Source organism: Temnothorax americanus, unplaced genomic scaffold (genome assembly GCF_048541705.1).
Source record: "Temnothorax americanus isolate GAGA-0224 unplaced genomic scaffold, ASM4854170v1 Scaffold42, whole genome shotgun sequence".
NCBI lineage: Eukaryota > Metazoa > Arthropoda > Insecta > Hymenoptera > Formicidae > Temnothorax > Temnothorax americanus.
The window spans coordinates 30,254-47,060 of NW_027509570.1; the positions used below are offsets into that span (position 1 = coordinate 30,254).

Consider the following 16,807-nt stretch of genomic DNA (forward strand, 5'->3'; position numbering starts at 1 on the left):
TTCCGTTATGGTGGCCTCGTGCACTTCCAGCAATCTATCTTCCACCATCTCGCGTCACCCATCGATTTCCCCCGGTATTTTCGCGTAATCGCTTTTACGCTCATTTAACTTTACTCCATTCACTCGAGTCGCATTCGTGGACTGATGGCGCGTTGCACTTGCATCGCCTTTGCATTTTACATGTTACATGCGCTGTCGTTATCGCGTAAATTCCAGATAATTAGCTTGAGATATTTCCCTAACGCGGTATATGTGCACATCCTACTTGGAAGGAAGTATTAGGATCGTGGAAATACTCTCGGTGCGGCTTAATGTTACGTAAGAGTCACTTATTGTATTGCGCATCCCAATCGAGACATTGCTCCAGATCTGTATTGCTACAAAACGTATATGTATATCTCTTAACAAATTTAAAAACAAACTTTTTATATACGGAAACTTTGAAAAAGAGTCGTAAATGAATTTTTATTGCTTCTATAATCCAATAAGTTCCACAACGCGCGACTTATTGGATTTTACACAATCTGCATAAAGTCGGCTCTATGCATCCGTTCTATCGCCACGTTGACCTAAACCGCGTGCATATTTACAAATGCATCGAGTCGATCGGATCTTGAATAACAAATAAAAACGTTGTATAGAAATCTCCTTGATTTTTTGCAAAAATTACGGCTGCACGTTTTATAGAACCTGAAGAATTCGACGCCCGCGATATGACTTTCGTGTAATTTAATCTTAATTGTGTTACACGTAACGTAAATCCGACGTATTTTTTCTGCCTCAGTAGCAGGTAGGTTTCCTCCCCTCAATATACTAAACACGCGTCACGTGCTTTCTTTCCTCTCGTATTTCTTGTCACATTTTACGTCTTCTCGAGTCCATGCGAAAATAAGAAGTATATGTAATATTACGTACAAAAGAAAAAATCAATGAATTGAGCATATAGAAATTATACGTAGATCTCGAGGTGGCAGTGTCAATTTTGAAAAATTGGCGGAGATTCTTATCTTTTTGCCCCTGATCCCTTCGATAACTTTCACGATAATCGCCATCAGATTTTCTGGGACGTATAACGATAGCATGAGGAATTATGCGCCTTCCAAAGAAACTTCATCGAGCTACCATGACGGTGACAAATTGTTCGATTTCAAGAGAGCTACGCGATTCCCACCCTTTAACTTTCCGTTTCTATCCGCTTCAGCCGTTTATCAGGAAACTTCAGATTTCGCTCTCTAATGGATTTATCTACTTTTCACATACCCTAATGCATTTATTTCACTCATCTAATTAACTTGAAAGCTCTATTGATAGACTTTTAATATCGATACTTTATCTATTTATAATTTTTCTCATGCATTTTAAGAAATTGAATTTGTGAAATATTAAAAATTACACTTTAAGTATAATTTATCATTAAAAAGTGATTTTATTCTAAAGATATAGAATTTACACAAATTGATACACAATTGTAACTTGTTTATTGTACGCATAAAATAAGTTTTATCCTCCGTAAAAGAAGTTTTACTCAGAAACGTTTAATTTTTTTAATTTTTATTTTAATATAAATATATTACTTAATATACATTAACACAATTTTGAATGCAATATATAAAGAACAAATAATTAAACTTTATATAAATTTTTTTGCAAGATGATCCCAACCATTGTAATAAAATATTTTCAATATTTCGAATGATCGTTGACATGCGAGTGACTAGAAATGGGATTTTCTATTCTGGGATGAGATTGGAGTTTGCTTGCCGTTTGCACGAATATCCTAGAAATTTTAGAAAATGGCACGATTTACTTCAGAAATGAAACACTCGGAGTCCTGACGAAGCAGAGTCAGGATGGAATCGACTCGAGTGTATCGAAGGATTACATGCACGGGTAGATATCTCAATTTCCCGATCTCGAATATCGCCGAAATGAAGGCGCAGCTTTCCTTTGTCACTTCTGTCTTCTGTCTATCTGGAGCAGACCTAAAAGAATGGGCAAACTTAAAGTATAAGATTGGAATTTGAAATTAATTAGAAGTCCTTCTTGAAAAAATTGGAGAGTATTAAACATTCAATTGATCATACATTTTATGACAATAATCGAGAAATACAAACGAGCACATAAATTGAGGAAGAAGAAATTATCACCGTTTATAAAAAGCAATTTTAAAATCTTCAATATGAAATTGACCAAAGAAATATTACAATTACGTATGTCTTTATAATCTTGAAACGTATTGTATTACAATTACATTTATTTTTATAATTTGCCTTTAAATGTCTGACTAAACAAGGTTAAAGAAGGAGTATGAATCCAATTACCAATGGGAGGTGGAAACTAAACAGACGTTCTTTCCCTTTATAAATTCTACTCCCCTGGGTTTAATTAAAGAATTACGTAAATCAATATTTAAATTAGACAAATTATTCAGATCATCTTTCCCTTTTCTCTGATATATTAGTCTACACGTTGAATAAAAAAGTACTGCTTTTTTTTAAGTAATTTGTCAGAAGAAATTAAAAAAAAAATTAAATTACATATTTTATAAAAAACTTTTTACAAACACTCGTATATTCTTTTATCCTTTTCTTGACATTCAAATGAAGGCATAATCGCGAATCTGACATCTAATATTTTCTACAGTTTTCAATAAATATAATGGTTTTATCGACTCGTTTGTTAATTGGAAATATCAAGCATATTTCAATAACAGATACAAGAAAAGAGGACAGTCGATCTATAGTACCATTATAATATCAGTTACATTAGATACAATATTAGTTTCAGTACTGTCTGTAGATGTTTTCCTTATTGTTACTGTTTTTGTCTGCAAGTGCTGTTTTCCAAGTACTTTAATTCTTGCAAATTAGATGTTTTCCTTACTGTTACTTTTTGTCTGCAAGTGCTGTTTTAACATTTTGTTAGTACTTTAATTTTTACAAATTACATGCTTTTCTTAGTGTTATTTTAAAAATAATAAATAAAAATCTTGCTATAGTAATATGTTAATAAAGTAATAAATAGCAATAATAATAAAATAATTAAAGATAATCTTATTAGACACTTTTGTGAATTTAAATCTTGATTGTTTCTTGTTACTCTGAAAAATTTATTGCTCCGCGCTATCAATTCGCATTTAATCGTGAGCGAGTATAGCCACGTGCGATCGATCACTCTTTATCCGATATTCGAACTTGTTTGTATTCCTTTGCGTTACACTCCTTTATCCGGTGTGAATTCGCTTTTTCGCCCGGCTTCCAGAGATAGCCGGCACATTATTTCGAGCTAGCTCTTCTGCTCGAGTAAAACGATATCTTTGCTTGAGTGGCTACCTTCCGTAACATTTTGCTGAGGGCACTTTTCGGCAGGTACTCGCGGATCAAATCAAAGACGTGAAACACGTTATTTCTAAAGCGCCATTGTCGACAAAAAGCTTCTTCCATTGAGTTACACGTGAACAAGACGCATTACTATACAAAAGTAGAAGAAAATTGAAGCACATTTCTGACATAAGAGATTTCATGTTTCAAATATATAAGTTCTAGTGAGATATTAAATTGTCACAATAATTAATGTTTTATAATATTATTTTACAGTATTTTATAAAATATGATATAAATTTTATAATTTTAATATTCACAGTAATTAATATTAATTATTATGATATATTTGAATTTAGAAAAATTAAATTAAAATTAAATAACTGAAATTTAAATTTAAATTTCTGTACATTTTCTCTATATATTACTGCAATTTAACTTGTCCTGTGAAAACGATAAAGTTAGAAGAAGTTTAATTCTTTTATATATCTCTCTTTCAACTATAGCTTAAAAGTTTAAAAGTTCAAAAAAAATTGGCGATTTTTTAATCTGTCTGTATGTTGTCTTATCTTTTTTTATTCGCTTACGGAGTACGATTTTACGTTGATTTTTATAGGAATGAAACAATATAACGGAAAGGAAAACTTTTGTAACGGTTTTCGCGTGATAGGATAACAATGGAAAAGAACATTTACTTTACTTTCTTTTAACGTACGGTTAGTAATGAAGTTGAAAGAGTCAAAAATTCCAATAAAAGACCGTGCTTTAATGGAATTACGTGGAATTACAAGGCGATCACTACCACAGGTCGCACTAATGCTCTACATTCACGAGACTCTTCTGGGGCCATAGTGGAACGTCTCACTGAATTCTGGTATGTTCGATACAATGCCCATTCAATCTCAGTAGAAGTGTTGAGTGTTTAGCGTGCTGCATATATTGAATCTGGTCAGGCGTGATAGAATTCGCAATAGAAATAAAAATAAAAAATTAAAAGTACAAAAATTATATTGAAGAGATGAGACTCTGTTGGGTGTCCACACGTGGAAAAATTCACGTGTAAAAAAATCACGTGTAAAAAATTATATTATTCTGGATCATTCTGGATCAATTGAATGTTTGCTAAAGATGTGAAAAATAATTTCTCGGAGAAATAAATGGTCGAGTATTTTAACGCATAAAAATATTAAACTTCTTAAGACATTAAGACTTTGCTTATGTACCTATGTATAAAAGTAATTTATTAGTAATTAAGAGCTGTCTGTCTCGATATAATCTATAGGATTTAATGTATAATTGTTTTTCTTGATCGCTGTCTATCAATCTGTTGAAACGAATATTATTTTCTGTTTGATATAAAGATAATAATCATCGAATAAATTCTATAAATATATTACGTCTTGGAAAACAAACGATTTTAAATTTCATTTTAATTATAAATTTTATAACAAGTGTAAAGATTAACATTTTGTAAATTACGTTACATAAAATTGTCACATATATTCTGTGTAAAATTTAATGTTAAATTATATTATCAACATGTTTAAAGTAACATTTTATTTTTAATCGTTTGACACAAACGATTATTAATGCAGGAATTTGACTTAATTAATTAATAACGCAATTTATATCTGTTTTGAACGATTGTTTGAAAGAAAAAATTAGGAAACTATAATTTTATTTTCGTATTTATTATGTTTTATTAAATAATTAATTAAGAAAATTTTCTAACTTTGCATTTGTCTTAGAACTCAATGAGACGTCTTTAACTAATTACATTTGCATCTAGCTGTGATCAATACCTATAAAAATGTTTAAGGGGGATTCCCTTTTTTTCCGCTAAATTTATCGCTTTTTTCTAATTTTCTGGTGAAAAAACTATACAACGGATCAATGCGAAATTTGGGGTATGTGGAAATATTTATCTTTTATCTATTCACAAAAAAAATTAAAATTATTTCTTCCCAAAAATATGCCTCCCATCCTCCTCGACGCACGATGATCCCCAGTTGACGGTGTGCACGATTTGAGTCTTCCCATTAATCCTGTAACAAAAACCCAAGAACATTTTACTTTACACACATGTAGCTATCGTTTGACGAAGCGAAAAAAAATTGAGGATTTGGTGATGTTTTGAACTCAAATTATCGATTTAGTCAAAGAAATAGATCGATCTTTTTGTTATAAACAAAAAAATATTCAACGTAGATATTGCTTTTTTGAAGTCATTTCACCGCCAATGCTTTTGTCCCTTCTCATTTGCACCGCCGTAAATTACATTGTAGACGTGCAAGCAGGCTTGCAATCAGCAACGTTTCCTCGTAAGAAGATGACGTGTTTACAAAAGCTCGAAATATGCAAAAGCGAGGAGGTAAAAGTATAAATTAAAAAGAAAGAACGTATTAACGAACGGTTCTTTTCCGTTGATAGACAACGTTGCTCGTACAATAAGCAAAATCGATTCTGACAAATAAAATAAGGATAATTGTTTGAAGAACTTCCGTGTTAACGATAAAAATCAAGCTTTCGCAATCGCGACGATTGCGGGGAGAAAATTAGACGATAAAGATGTAAGCGTCGTACTACACGAACAAGCAATAAAGTAATTAAAGGAGAAGCGGAGGGTGAATTTCCTTGATCCTTATATACGACACCCTAAACCGAATTAGATTAAGAAAGGAAAGATCGTTTATAAATGCTTGAAACGTACGATGCGACTAACAATAAGTGCCGATGAATTTTATCGAAAGAGCTGAAAACCTAAATTACTTTCCAAAGCAACAGTTCATGTTTCGATCATTTAAACAAGAAAAAAATTTTGTACGACGGATTAAAAGATTCTTCTATTTTTGAACGTGAAAGTTTTAATATGCGACAGACAAAGATTTATTGTCGAAAAGAAACTGTTTTATAAGTATAGAAATCGTGACCTGAGTGGGAAGAGTTCAAAATGAACAGGAATGGAACGTACGATGTATTCATATTTTTGTAAATATTTTGCACACGTATCTACGATCTATCCGTTTCCACTATATATTCACGTTTCCAGCGCACATTGCAAGCAGAGAATTATATATGACATTGTAGAGATCGAGATTTTCATTTCAATGCCTCGTTACTAGTTGTTTCGAAGTAGCTCGTACAAATCTCACGCAATAATAATAAATCACATTCTGAAAGAGATGAAGGAAACTCAGACAATACAGACAGATATATCCACGGCGTATAATCGATTTACTCTAATCAATTGAAATAAAATATATATTGAAAGAGAATATTTTCAATATTGTCTTTTTCTCGAAGAAAGGGAATATACAATTTTAGAAATATTCTTCGTTCTTGACGTCTGCAACATTCTCACGTTATTTTATCGTAACCGGTTTTATAGTATTTGCATTTTATTTGTGTTATACACGGAACAGTAAGAAAATACTTGTGTATCAATACTTGTGTTTAAGAGAAATTTGCGAAAAATAACGTAAATGTTATTTTGTGTTTTAGCGAGATGTCAACCGCGAGCCACTCGAGTAGTTCAACTTTCGTTGCCAAGATGAACTTACGCAGGATCCTGCCGTGGATGTGGTGCTTCCTAATTACAAGCGAATGTTACAATTACAACGCAAAAAAAAGAGGTGAAGATGGTTCGAAGTTGATACGCATCGACGGCGACATCATCCTCGGCGGGATCTTTCCGATGCACGAACAGGTAAGCTCGTTCAGCTTTTCTATAACGCAGGGCGTATCAATATAATCGCGTGCTTCCTGTTAGCTACAGACTTTTTCGATAACTTTATAATCGAGTTTTCCCGAGCGCAAATTAAGGTTTGGATTAAGATATCTATACAACACAGTACTTTGGTCGATCATATTTTCAGAATTCTTCACGATAAATATCTTGGTAATTGGACTCCAAAAGGAAGCTGTACTGAGAAATAAGTTTAAAGTGAATAAAAAGTAAACATTTATTATTTGTTCACGTTATTCACTAATAAATAAAATTTTCATCTTTTAAGTCAAATTAATATTTGCTAATTAAATTTTTCGAGAAATTTTTCTTGGATTTTAATTTTCCGAAGTAAATTTTAGTTCATGATTTTCGATTGAAACATATGTAATCATCGTTACATATGTATAATCGTCGCAAACGTATTGTATTTTTTTTCGCGATTTTATTCTCACGGGTAAAATATATTAATATTTATAGAGTTAAATATATTACCTTCCGATTGTAAAGATTAAATTGGTACGCAGCTTCTTTTATGTATAGGAGTTCGCCTGGAGTGGGTCAATGTGCATACATCTCGATTCCGCTACTCGTTGCACTTATATCCACGAAAGTGCACTTTTACCTTATTCTGCGCTCTTTCGTTTCAAATTGCCTCGCAAAAATCGCACTCTCGTCTTTCGAGCTTGTTCACTTAAAAATAACGAATATTTCGAATAAGAATGCAGTATTTATCATCAGCGACGAGCAAATAAACCCGTTTCGTTTATTTGCTACCGTTGCTGAGTCCATTAATATCAACCAACGACGAAAAGGTTTTATAATTGTCGAAAAAAGAATGGAATTAAAAGATTTTTTAATAAACGGATACTTGAGCTTCTATTTAAAAAAAATTAACTTTTGTTTTCCGTATTATATTAAAATAAATGATTTAAGTATTTATAGACATAATTAATCTATTTTACAATTGGTAAAAGTTAAAACATTGAAATCCACTCTTTTCTACCTCACCCGCAATTTCTATAAAAATCTTGGTATTACAACATCCGTGTTAATTAAAATTATTTTTTTATTTATTAAAATTCTATTGTATGCATTTTGTAACAAGATATATAAACCATACATCTTTCCCTAAAAACATGTTTTTAAGAAACAACAACCGAAGGTTGGCAGCAGTCGGGAGAAAAAAAAGGAAAATAAAATAAACTAATAATTGTGATTGAATCTCATACAAACTCGTTTTATCTTGAGTTTTATTTATTCAGGCGATATAAACGAACTAGGACGCGTATTTAACATTTGCTATTTTGAGAGAAATAATTTATTACGTTGCCGTATATGAAAAATAAGTCAACTTTTGAAATTACGAAGTATGTGTTACGCAACACGTACAAAAGTTTGACGTAACAAACCCCGACTCTCGCCGTTGACGTCATATCACACATACATACGTAGCACAAATGGAATATAGGATAACGCCGTAGTCTCATCTGATTGCGAGGAACATACATCGAGGTACGTGTGTATATGTGTATGTGTGTCCTATCGTCACAAAATATTCCGCTAAGAAACAACAGAGAAGAGAGAAAGAAAAATAGACGAGTGCAGTTTTTTGCAAGAAAATTGTGAAAGTTTAACTTTAATTTCTTTCCGCAGAAAACTGATTTTTTGGAATTTCCATCGAGAATTATACTCAATACTGTGAAGCGTATGGCGCACCGTGTATACGTCCGTAAAAAAATATGTAATATTTATTTTAATTAACAGAAATATAAGAAAAACACTCCGTTCTTGCTGCAGCTATGATTTTCACAATACGCAATTGTATTGTGACAAAAAAAAAGAAAAATTTAAATTGTTATCTGATTTTTTGTCGTAAAAATAAATATAATAATTAATATTAAGAAAACATAATGTATATATTGTGACGTGACAAAGTCACGTCCCCTGTCCGGATGGTAGCTCGGCCGAGGGAAGCGTCAGGGATGGCGCCTCCATCCGAGAGGGGCGAGCCGACCGCGTCTTTAACATTAGATTTTAATTATTTTGCGAGACTTACAGGTTGTGTGGGATGGTGCCGAGCAGATGGCCAGTAGGATTTGTCGTAACAACGACTTAGGTCGCACCGCGGGATTTGCAGAAGGAAAACCCGGAAGCGTTCTGCAGAGGAGTGGCCGACGGGCGGGCCACGCTTTGGCCCATTGCCGATACCGCTCAGAGCGTCTCGCAGGGCGAGCGCTCAGCCCGATGATGTCGAGATAAAGCCCGTTAAGGGAATGCTGGAGACAGGTCTGTTTTACCGCGATATTTTCAGACACACAAATCTTTTGATTGATTTCACTGAATTAAAAATTTTTTGTCTAGAATTAAAGTATGGACGATAACGAAGACGGCAGGCACCAATTGCGTATGAAAAACGAAAACAAATTAGAAAATTACAGTTTTATTTTTAATTCTGCGGTCGACTCATGACAACATTTGCTGCAAATAAAAGTTTTAGACTGTGTACTTATACAAAAACCTTGCAGCCGTCACGGAAATACAATGAAGAAAAATCCTGTGCTTGCAGAAATGAGCTGCGAGCTTTAGTATAAAAGAAAAGTATGTTAAAAAATTTCATATACACATGTTACGCGTCTCCCCGAATTCAGCCAAAAACATACGGATCAGTATAACGGGTAGCCCTAGAGCAAGCGCTCTGTATGTATGTGTAAGAATCGGTGAGCACTTCTTTATCGACGCTGGTCGAGTTTGCCTGCGCTCTGTATGTATGTGTAAGAATCGGTGAGCACTTCTTTATCGACGTTGATCGAGTTCGCCCGCGACTCCAGCATCCCCTTAACGGAGGATCCGAGCAGGGGGACGCCCCGACGAGGTCCACGTTAAGGGTGTGGAACGATCTACCGCTTTCAAGGGTCGATTTGATATACCGATCGATGTGACCACGGCCCGTCCAGCCGGGCAATCGATTTCGGTCAAGTCGCGGCCTGGACAGCCGGACTTACAGCAGCTTTTAAAGATACCGCCAGCAGGCGGAGCAGACGCGAGGAGCGGAAGGCGCTCGGATCGGACGCAGCGCTCGTGTAGAGCTGATCGACAAGGAGGGCTTGCAAGCACGGCGCGCAGGCGCGTGAGCGTGGTCTCGCCGGGCCAGAGGAGCGACACTGTCGTGCGAGCTTTCGTCCTGAGACGTCATCCCGAGGAACACCGACTGCCGAGGATCCGAGGATCTTTTGTAAGGCTACTGCTCGAGCACTGTTGTAAGCAAGTAAAATCCTTCTCGAGGCCGAGGCCCTTCCTATTCGCATAATCAATGGTATTGTGAGCGAGGTATCTTCGCGTAAGGACAAGATATCACTCGCGTTGTTATAAGTGATTGTTACGGGGGTCGTTACGATATTATTATTATCCGCGAAACGACTTGTTATATACCTTATCCTGATTAAATATTTTATCTCTTCTGTTCACATTATTTTTGTGTGTGCTAATTGCGCTGCGCTCCCTCTTCTCCTCCTCTCTGAAGTAATAAGGAATTCACGCCTGAAATATTTCTAGAGTTGGCTTGGATTTAGTGTACCGTGGTGCGAGTATTCGCGCCTGGCGCCCATACCGAGATTTGGAGAACATACATGGTCGAGCTACCATTCATACCTTTTACCGATTTCTATATATTGTGAATTTGACGGCGTGCTCCTTCTCGGCAGGCGAGACCGAGGGACTCGCGTCGTCATAAAAATTTTGGCGCCCAATGTGGGGCCTCTCGCCCATCAAGAAATAAGGCCTTTGCGTGGCGAGGAGAGTTTGAATAAAATTGAGGAACAGATCGGGAGAGAGAGTGTGCGCAATAAAATTATTTTGTGAATGTCTATTTTCCCGTATGTGTGCGAATGAAACCTTGATTTGAGAATTGATTTAATTGGAAATTAGTGACTCTGGAATTTTGGTGCCATTATAATTGTGCGCGTTGCCATACGGAAGCGGCTTTGTTTTGATTTGCGTACCGCCGGTATTCTGAAACTTATAGTTTTTCTGTTATTTCTTGCGCCAGATTCCTACGTGTTTACGATTCTGGGAATGTTGTTGACTCGATTCTAACTAACTACATTTCGTGAGAGATAATAGAGTCCGATATTATTGCGGTTGGCATATGTTTTCGTTCGGTTTATGGAATCGTGCGGAATAACTGAAAATTTGAAGAAGATATTAATTCCATCGCGTGGTTTACCGTTTCCCACTGGCGTGGTGAAGCCGTGTTCGCGTCTTTGGAAATCCGTACCGATAATTCTATCTTTACCTTTGCGTTATTAGTGACCCCGGGTATTGAGGGGAGGTATATTTTTGTTTTGCGTTCGACAACCCTCGATTAGGAAAATAAGACTCCTTCGAGCGGGTTGGAGAAAAACGGGGAGGCCCCGCGGTATGCGGGAGGTGGACACGCCTCTTTGTTGGATTAATTAAATATTGTTAGAACAGACGCGTCAGTACTTAGTGGATCGGGGTTTGAATACGAGCGGTATTTTGCCAACCTTGCATTCGCGTCTGATTAGATTTGAGGAATCGGCCTTGAGAGAGATGAACCCTCCACCATCACCCGTTCAAGAGGCAGAAGAGGCCGGCCTGATGGATGCCGGCGGAGTGGTGCCGCGGGATCGTGCCATGGGAAGGGGGGAACTTTTCGCAAATTTAGGAACATTTAGCGTGCCGCTCGTTCCTAGTTTCGAGCAAGCGGGGGGAAAATATAATTTCGCGCCACCCCCGCAAATCGAGTATTCATCGCACGTAGCCGATCAGCAAACCACGCATGGGTCCGCGTTCGAAGCGTATAACCTGATGAGTAAGTGGAACCTCTACTTCTCAGGAAAGCGCGGCAGTGACGCGGAAGCTTTTTCATTACGGATTTAGGAGGCCCGAGCCATCATTCCTATAGATGACGCGGATTTGTTCAAGTGTTTACTGTTGTTCCTGTCGGGTATTGCATTGTATTGGGTTAGGTTAGAAAGCCATTGTCGGGATTGGCGGGATTTTGAACACGCGTGAAGGACTAGATTGAGACCTGGATTATTTGTATACGCTCTGGGAAGAATTCCTCCGGAGGACGCAAGAGGAACATGAGTCGGCGGCCGACTATTTAAAGTGTTTACGAGCATTATTTGGTCGGTTGAGCCCTCCATGGCCTCTGTCAGAGCAGCTTATGCTTGCTCACCGCAATCTATTACTGCGTTTGCAGATCGCCATCCGTCGATGCGAGTTCTCCGATTTCCATACATTGGAGGATTTGGCCACGCGAATAGAGCGGAGTTTTCTTGCCGATAAGACGTACCGATCGCCATTATCGCCGGAACAGTCAATTTATCCGAACTTAACATATCACGCTCCGGAAGGGAAATCGCGAAATCCGAGCACGGTTTCCGCGGGGGAGGCCATCAGCGAGAAAACCGCGAAGAGGAAAAAAGCTTCAAAAGCTGCGTCTACCATTGCTGTTGCGACTGCGAACGCGCCGACTACCGCTACCGCGTCGAGAACGATCCCCGGCGATGCCAACATGAAATGTTGCGAGAAGACGGGGCATCGCGCACGCAATTGTAAACAGGCTCGGCAAACTTATTGCTACCGATGTGGCAAGCGTGGTTACACGACGCGAACGTGTCTTACGTGTTCGGGAAACGCGGAGGGGAGTTCGTAGAACGGGTCCCTACGGTCCCAATAGTCGAGAACAAGAGAACGAGACCTGAACTACGAATACTAGCACTGAAAAGCTCTCACACTCGTATGTTACCTTTGATTCTACCAAATTATCGTTCTTACAATACTTTAAAATTCGAGTAGGCGGACGATCTATATTAGCGCTAGTAGACTCAGGATCGAGCCGCACGCTTATCGGTCGCGAGGGGATGCAGATCGTAAATAGTCTAGGCATACCAACCGCGCGCGGGGGCGGTACCAAGATCCGAATGGCAAAACGGACAGTTAGCTACTATCCGTAATGAGGTTTCGTTTCCAATACATCTAAAAGATAGGAGCGAAACGTGAGCTTATTGCCGGACTTAGGCGTACCGTACATTATACGGATGAACTTCCTGACCAAATTCGGGATCGCTTTAGACTTTGCAAAAGCAGAATGGTATTTCGCGGATAGACCTCGCGCTCATTACCGTTTTCAATCGACGGAAACAAATTCTCGCGTTTGTTGCGAATTAGCTGAGTTAACAACGGATCAGAAAAAGCGTCTCAAAAATTTTTTACGGATTATAGTGACCCTTCCGAAAACTCAGGTTTAACGGATCTAACAGAACACAAAATCGAGGTAGAAGACCACCCACCGTTAAAGCAGCATTGCTACTTAGTTTTGCTGAAAGTCCAAGAAGCTATTCGAGCGGAAGTAGACAAGATGCTAAAAGCCAGAATAATAAAGGGACCCTGGAGCCGCGTAGTGGTCACAGCGGATGACCGAGTTACGGGCCATTCGAGAGTGGTTGGCGGAAAATTTAGCTCAGGCGAACCAGAAGCGGGCCGCGAGTTATAATTTGCGTAGACGGCCGCGGAGATTTCGTGTTATGCGAGGTCTACAATGCGAGTCGCAAAGTCGCGAGTCGCAAGAATTGACCAATCACAATCGAATTTGAGGAGAATAATTGACTGTGATTGGTCATTCTTGCAACTCACGACTTTGCGACTCCTATTGTAAACCCCGCATTAGAGATTTGGTGTTGAAGCGGCAGCACATGCTGTCGTCGGCCGCGCAGAATGTCGCGGGAAAATTGGCATCGAAATTCCAGGGACCATTGCGAATAAAGCGAGCGATCTCTCCGGTGGTATATGAGTTGGCTCAGCTAGACAGATCGCCCGTCGGGAAGGTTTATGTGAAGGGATCTTAAGCCCTACTATCCTCCTGCTCTCGATCTATATAGGAATTACCGACGCAAAATACCGAGTCGAGACCTCTGATGTGTGGATGTGTGCTTGGGAATGAAAGAGACCTAGTTCCTACTTCTTTCCTGCCATACGTATCAGTCGTCAGACGATGGTCACGAGGGGGGTGGGGGGGAAGCGTTAACCAGGCTACGGGACTGACGGGACGCGGATTTTAAGGGAGGTGAAGGGCTGAAAGAGACTTGATTGTGGTATAAGATGTCGCGAAAAATTGCTTGAGCAGTGGTCACCGGCATGCCGGGGCAGACGTCCCCTCGGCACTCGTCTGGGAGCGTGGAGTTGTGACGTGACAAGGTCACGTCCTTTGTCCGGATGGTAGCTCGGCCGAGAAGAGCGTCAGGGATAGCGCTTCCACCCGAGAGGGGCGAGGCGGCCGCGTCTTTAACATTAGATTTTAATTATTTTGCGAGACTTACAGGTTGTGTGGGGTGGTGCCGAGCAGATGGCCAGTAGTTGTTGTAACGACTTAGGTTGCACCGCGGGATTTGTAGAAGGAAAACCCGGAGGCGTCCTGCAGAGGAGTGGCTGACGGGCGGGTCACGCTTGGGCCCATTGCAGATACCGCTTGAAGCGTCGAATCTCGTAGGGCGAGCCTCAGCCCGATGATGTCGAGATAAAGCCCGCTAACGGAAGATCCGAGCAGGAGGACGCTCCGACGAGGTCCACGCCAAGGGTGTGGAACGACCCTATCGTTTTCACGGATATTTGATATACCGATCGACGAAGCCACGTCCAGCCGGGCAGTCGATTTCGGTCGTCGCGGCCTGGACAACAGGACTTACAGCAGCTTTTAAAGATACCGCCGGCAGGCGGAGCAGACGCGAGGGGCGCCGGCAAGAGCGGAAGGTACTCGGATTACTCGGATCGGACGCAGTGCTCACGTAGGGCTGATCTGCAAGAAGGGCTTGCAAGCACGGCGCGCAGGCGCGCGGGCCCAGCGTGGTCCCGCCGGGTTAGAGGAGTGACACTGTCGTGCGAGCTTTCGTCCTGAGACGTCATCCCGAGGAACACCGGCTGCCGAGGACTCGAGGATTTTTTGTAAGGTCACTGCTCGAGCACCATTGTAAGCAAGTAAGATCCTTCTCGAGGCCGAGGCCCTTCAGGGAGTCGCGCAGTGCCGCGTCAAGCATGCATAAAAACCGTTAATAATTAATTACCGAAAGAAATACTGACGGAGGGCCCGGCCGAGAGAGTAAAACGTGATCGCCCTTCTCGGAGAACCGCACGCGGCCGACAGTCACCGCATAATTAGAGCCACGTTGTATATATCGTCCCGCAATGCGGAAGCGCATAATTGTAGAATCATCGGAAAGTTATCCTTCTGGAATTCGGAGTTGTGTATGACCGTCCCGCGAGATGACATAGAATCCGTGATGTATTATTCGGACCAATTCGGACATAGAATTGTCGTGGAATTGTAAGATACGTTTCGCGTAATCGCGTCTTGTGTATTTGGCGAGGTGTCGATTGCGTAATGCGAGGCACCTTTCGCATTTTGGTATTGCGGACTTCGCTAGGTAATCTAGGTATTGCCGCGTAATTGCGAGATATCATTCGCGTAGTTATTGTAGGACTATTTGCGAGATATTGTCGCGTATTCGTGAGATATTCGCATAATCATTGGTATTGTGAGCGAGGTATCTTTGCGTAAGGGCGATATATCACTCGCGTTATTAAGTGATTGTTACGGGGGTCGTTACAATATTATTATTATCTGCGAAACGACTTGTTATATACCTTATCCTGATTAAATATATTATATCTTTTGTTTACATTATTTTTGTGTGTGTTAATTGCGCTACGCTCCTTCTCCTCTTCTCCACGATCTAACAGCGATCTGAAGTATTAGTATAAAGGAATTCACGCCTGAAATATTTCTAGAGTTGACTTGGATTTAGTGTATCGTGGTGCGAGTATTCGCGCCTGGCGCCCATATCGAGATTTGGAGAACATACCAGGTCGATCTACTATTCATATTTACCTTTTACCGATTTCTATATATTATGAACTTGACGGCGTGCTCCTTCTCGGCAGGCGAAACCGAGGGACTTTCCTCTCGCCATAATATAAAATTAAATATAAGTAAAAAATAAAATGTGATGTGTAAATATGAGCGCATTGGCAAATAACATTATAATTTATAATATTTCATAATATATATGCTAATTAAAAAAAAAGAATAAGATTATATAATAGTGGAATATAAGCAATTTTTAAAACATCTAAATTTTTAATTTAACTAAAAATTATCTTATTGAAAGCGTGCATTTAACTACAAAGCATTTAATTATTATTTATAGCAAAGTGAGTCTAAATTTGTATATTTATTATTTCGAAAATGTTATTTAACATTTTAAAATTTATTAATCGAAATTGTTGAAAAGAAACAGCTATTATTTTTAATGCAAAGGTATGTAATGTTAATTGCATTTCCTAGAACTTTATTTTGAAAATTGTTTATTAAAGGCATGCTAGAGTAACGGTCAAACTCCAACAGGAAAGCGCCCTCATTAAAAATACGATAATTATCGACATTTTAAATGCTTATATTATCGTTCTACTCAGAACATAAATATATTGGAAATACGTATATTACATGTTATACATTGCATACATGTAGTTAGAGGCTTCTACGTGTAGTCTATTGGTATGTCCACTTTTGCTATGTCCAATACCATTATAGATCTGAACGTAAACATGTATTGACAATATATGTATTTTTTTATATCTAAAGATATAACATATACAGATATCGCACTCATGTAATAAAATAGCGGCATTTGGTATGACTTATAAAAAAAAGACAGAATGTCTTCATATTTAATTGTACTAG

The 16,807-nt window shown here is 38.8% G+C and overlaps 1 protein-coding gene across 5 annotated transcripts in view; it reads left to right on the forward strand.

Annotated features, from left to right (window-relative positions):
• The window catches only part of LOC143902915 (metabotropic glutamate receptor 8), a 210,577-nt gene that overhangs the window by 28,513 nt on the left and 165,257 nt on the right, over positions 1–16,807 (forward strand). For 4 of the 5 annotated variants that reach the window (XM_077416164.1, XM_077416166.1, XM_077416165.1 and 1 more), the window contains exon 2: positions 6,822–7,026. In XM_077416164.1, coding sequence (XP_077272290.1) covers positions 6,826–7,026 — 201 coding nt within the window. In that variant the 5' untranslated portion in view covers positions 6,822–6,825. Of the gene's footprint in view, positions 1–6,821; positions 7,027–16,807 lie in introns of those variants that run through there. The other variant, XM_077416168.1, reaches the window with a different exon arrangement.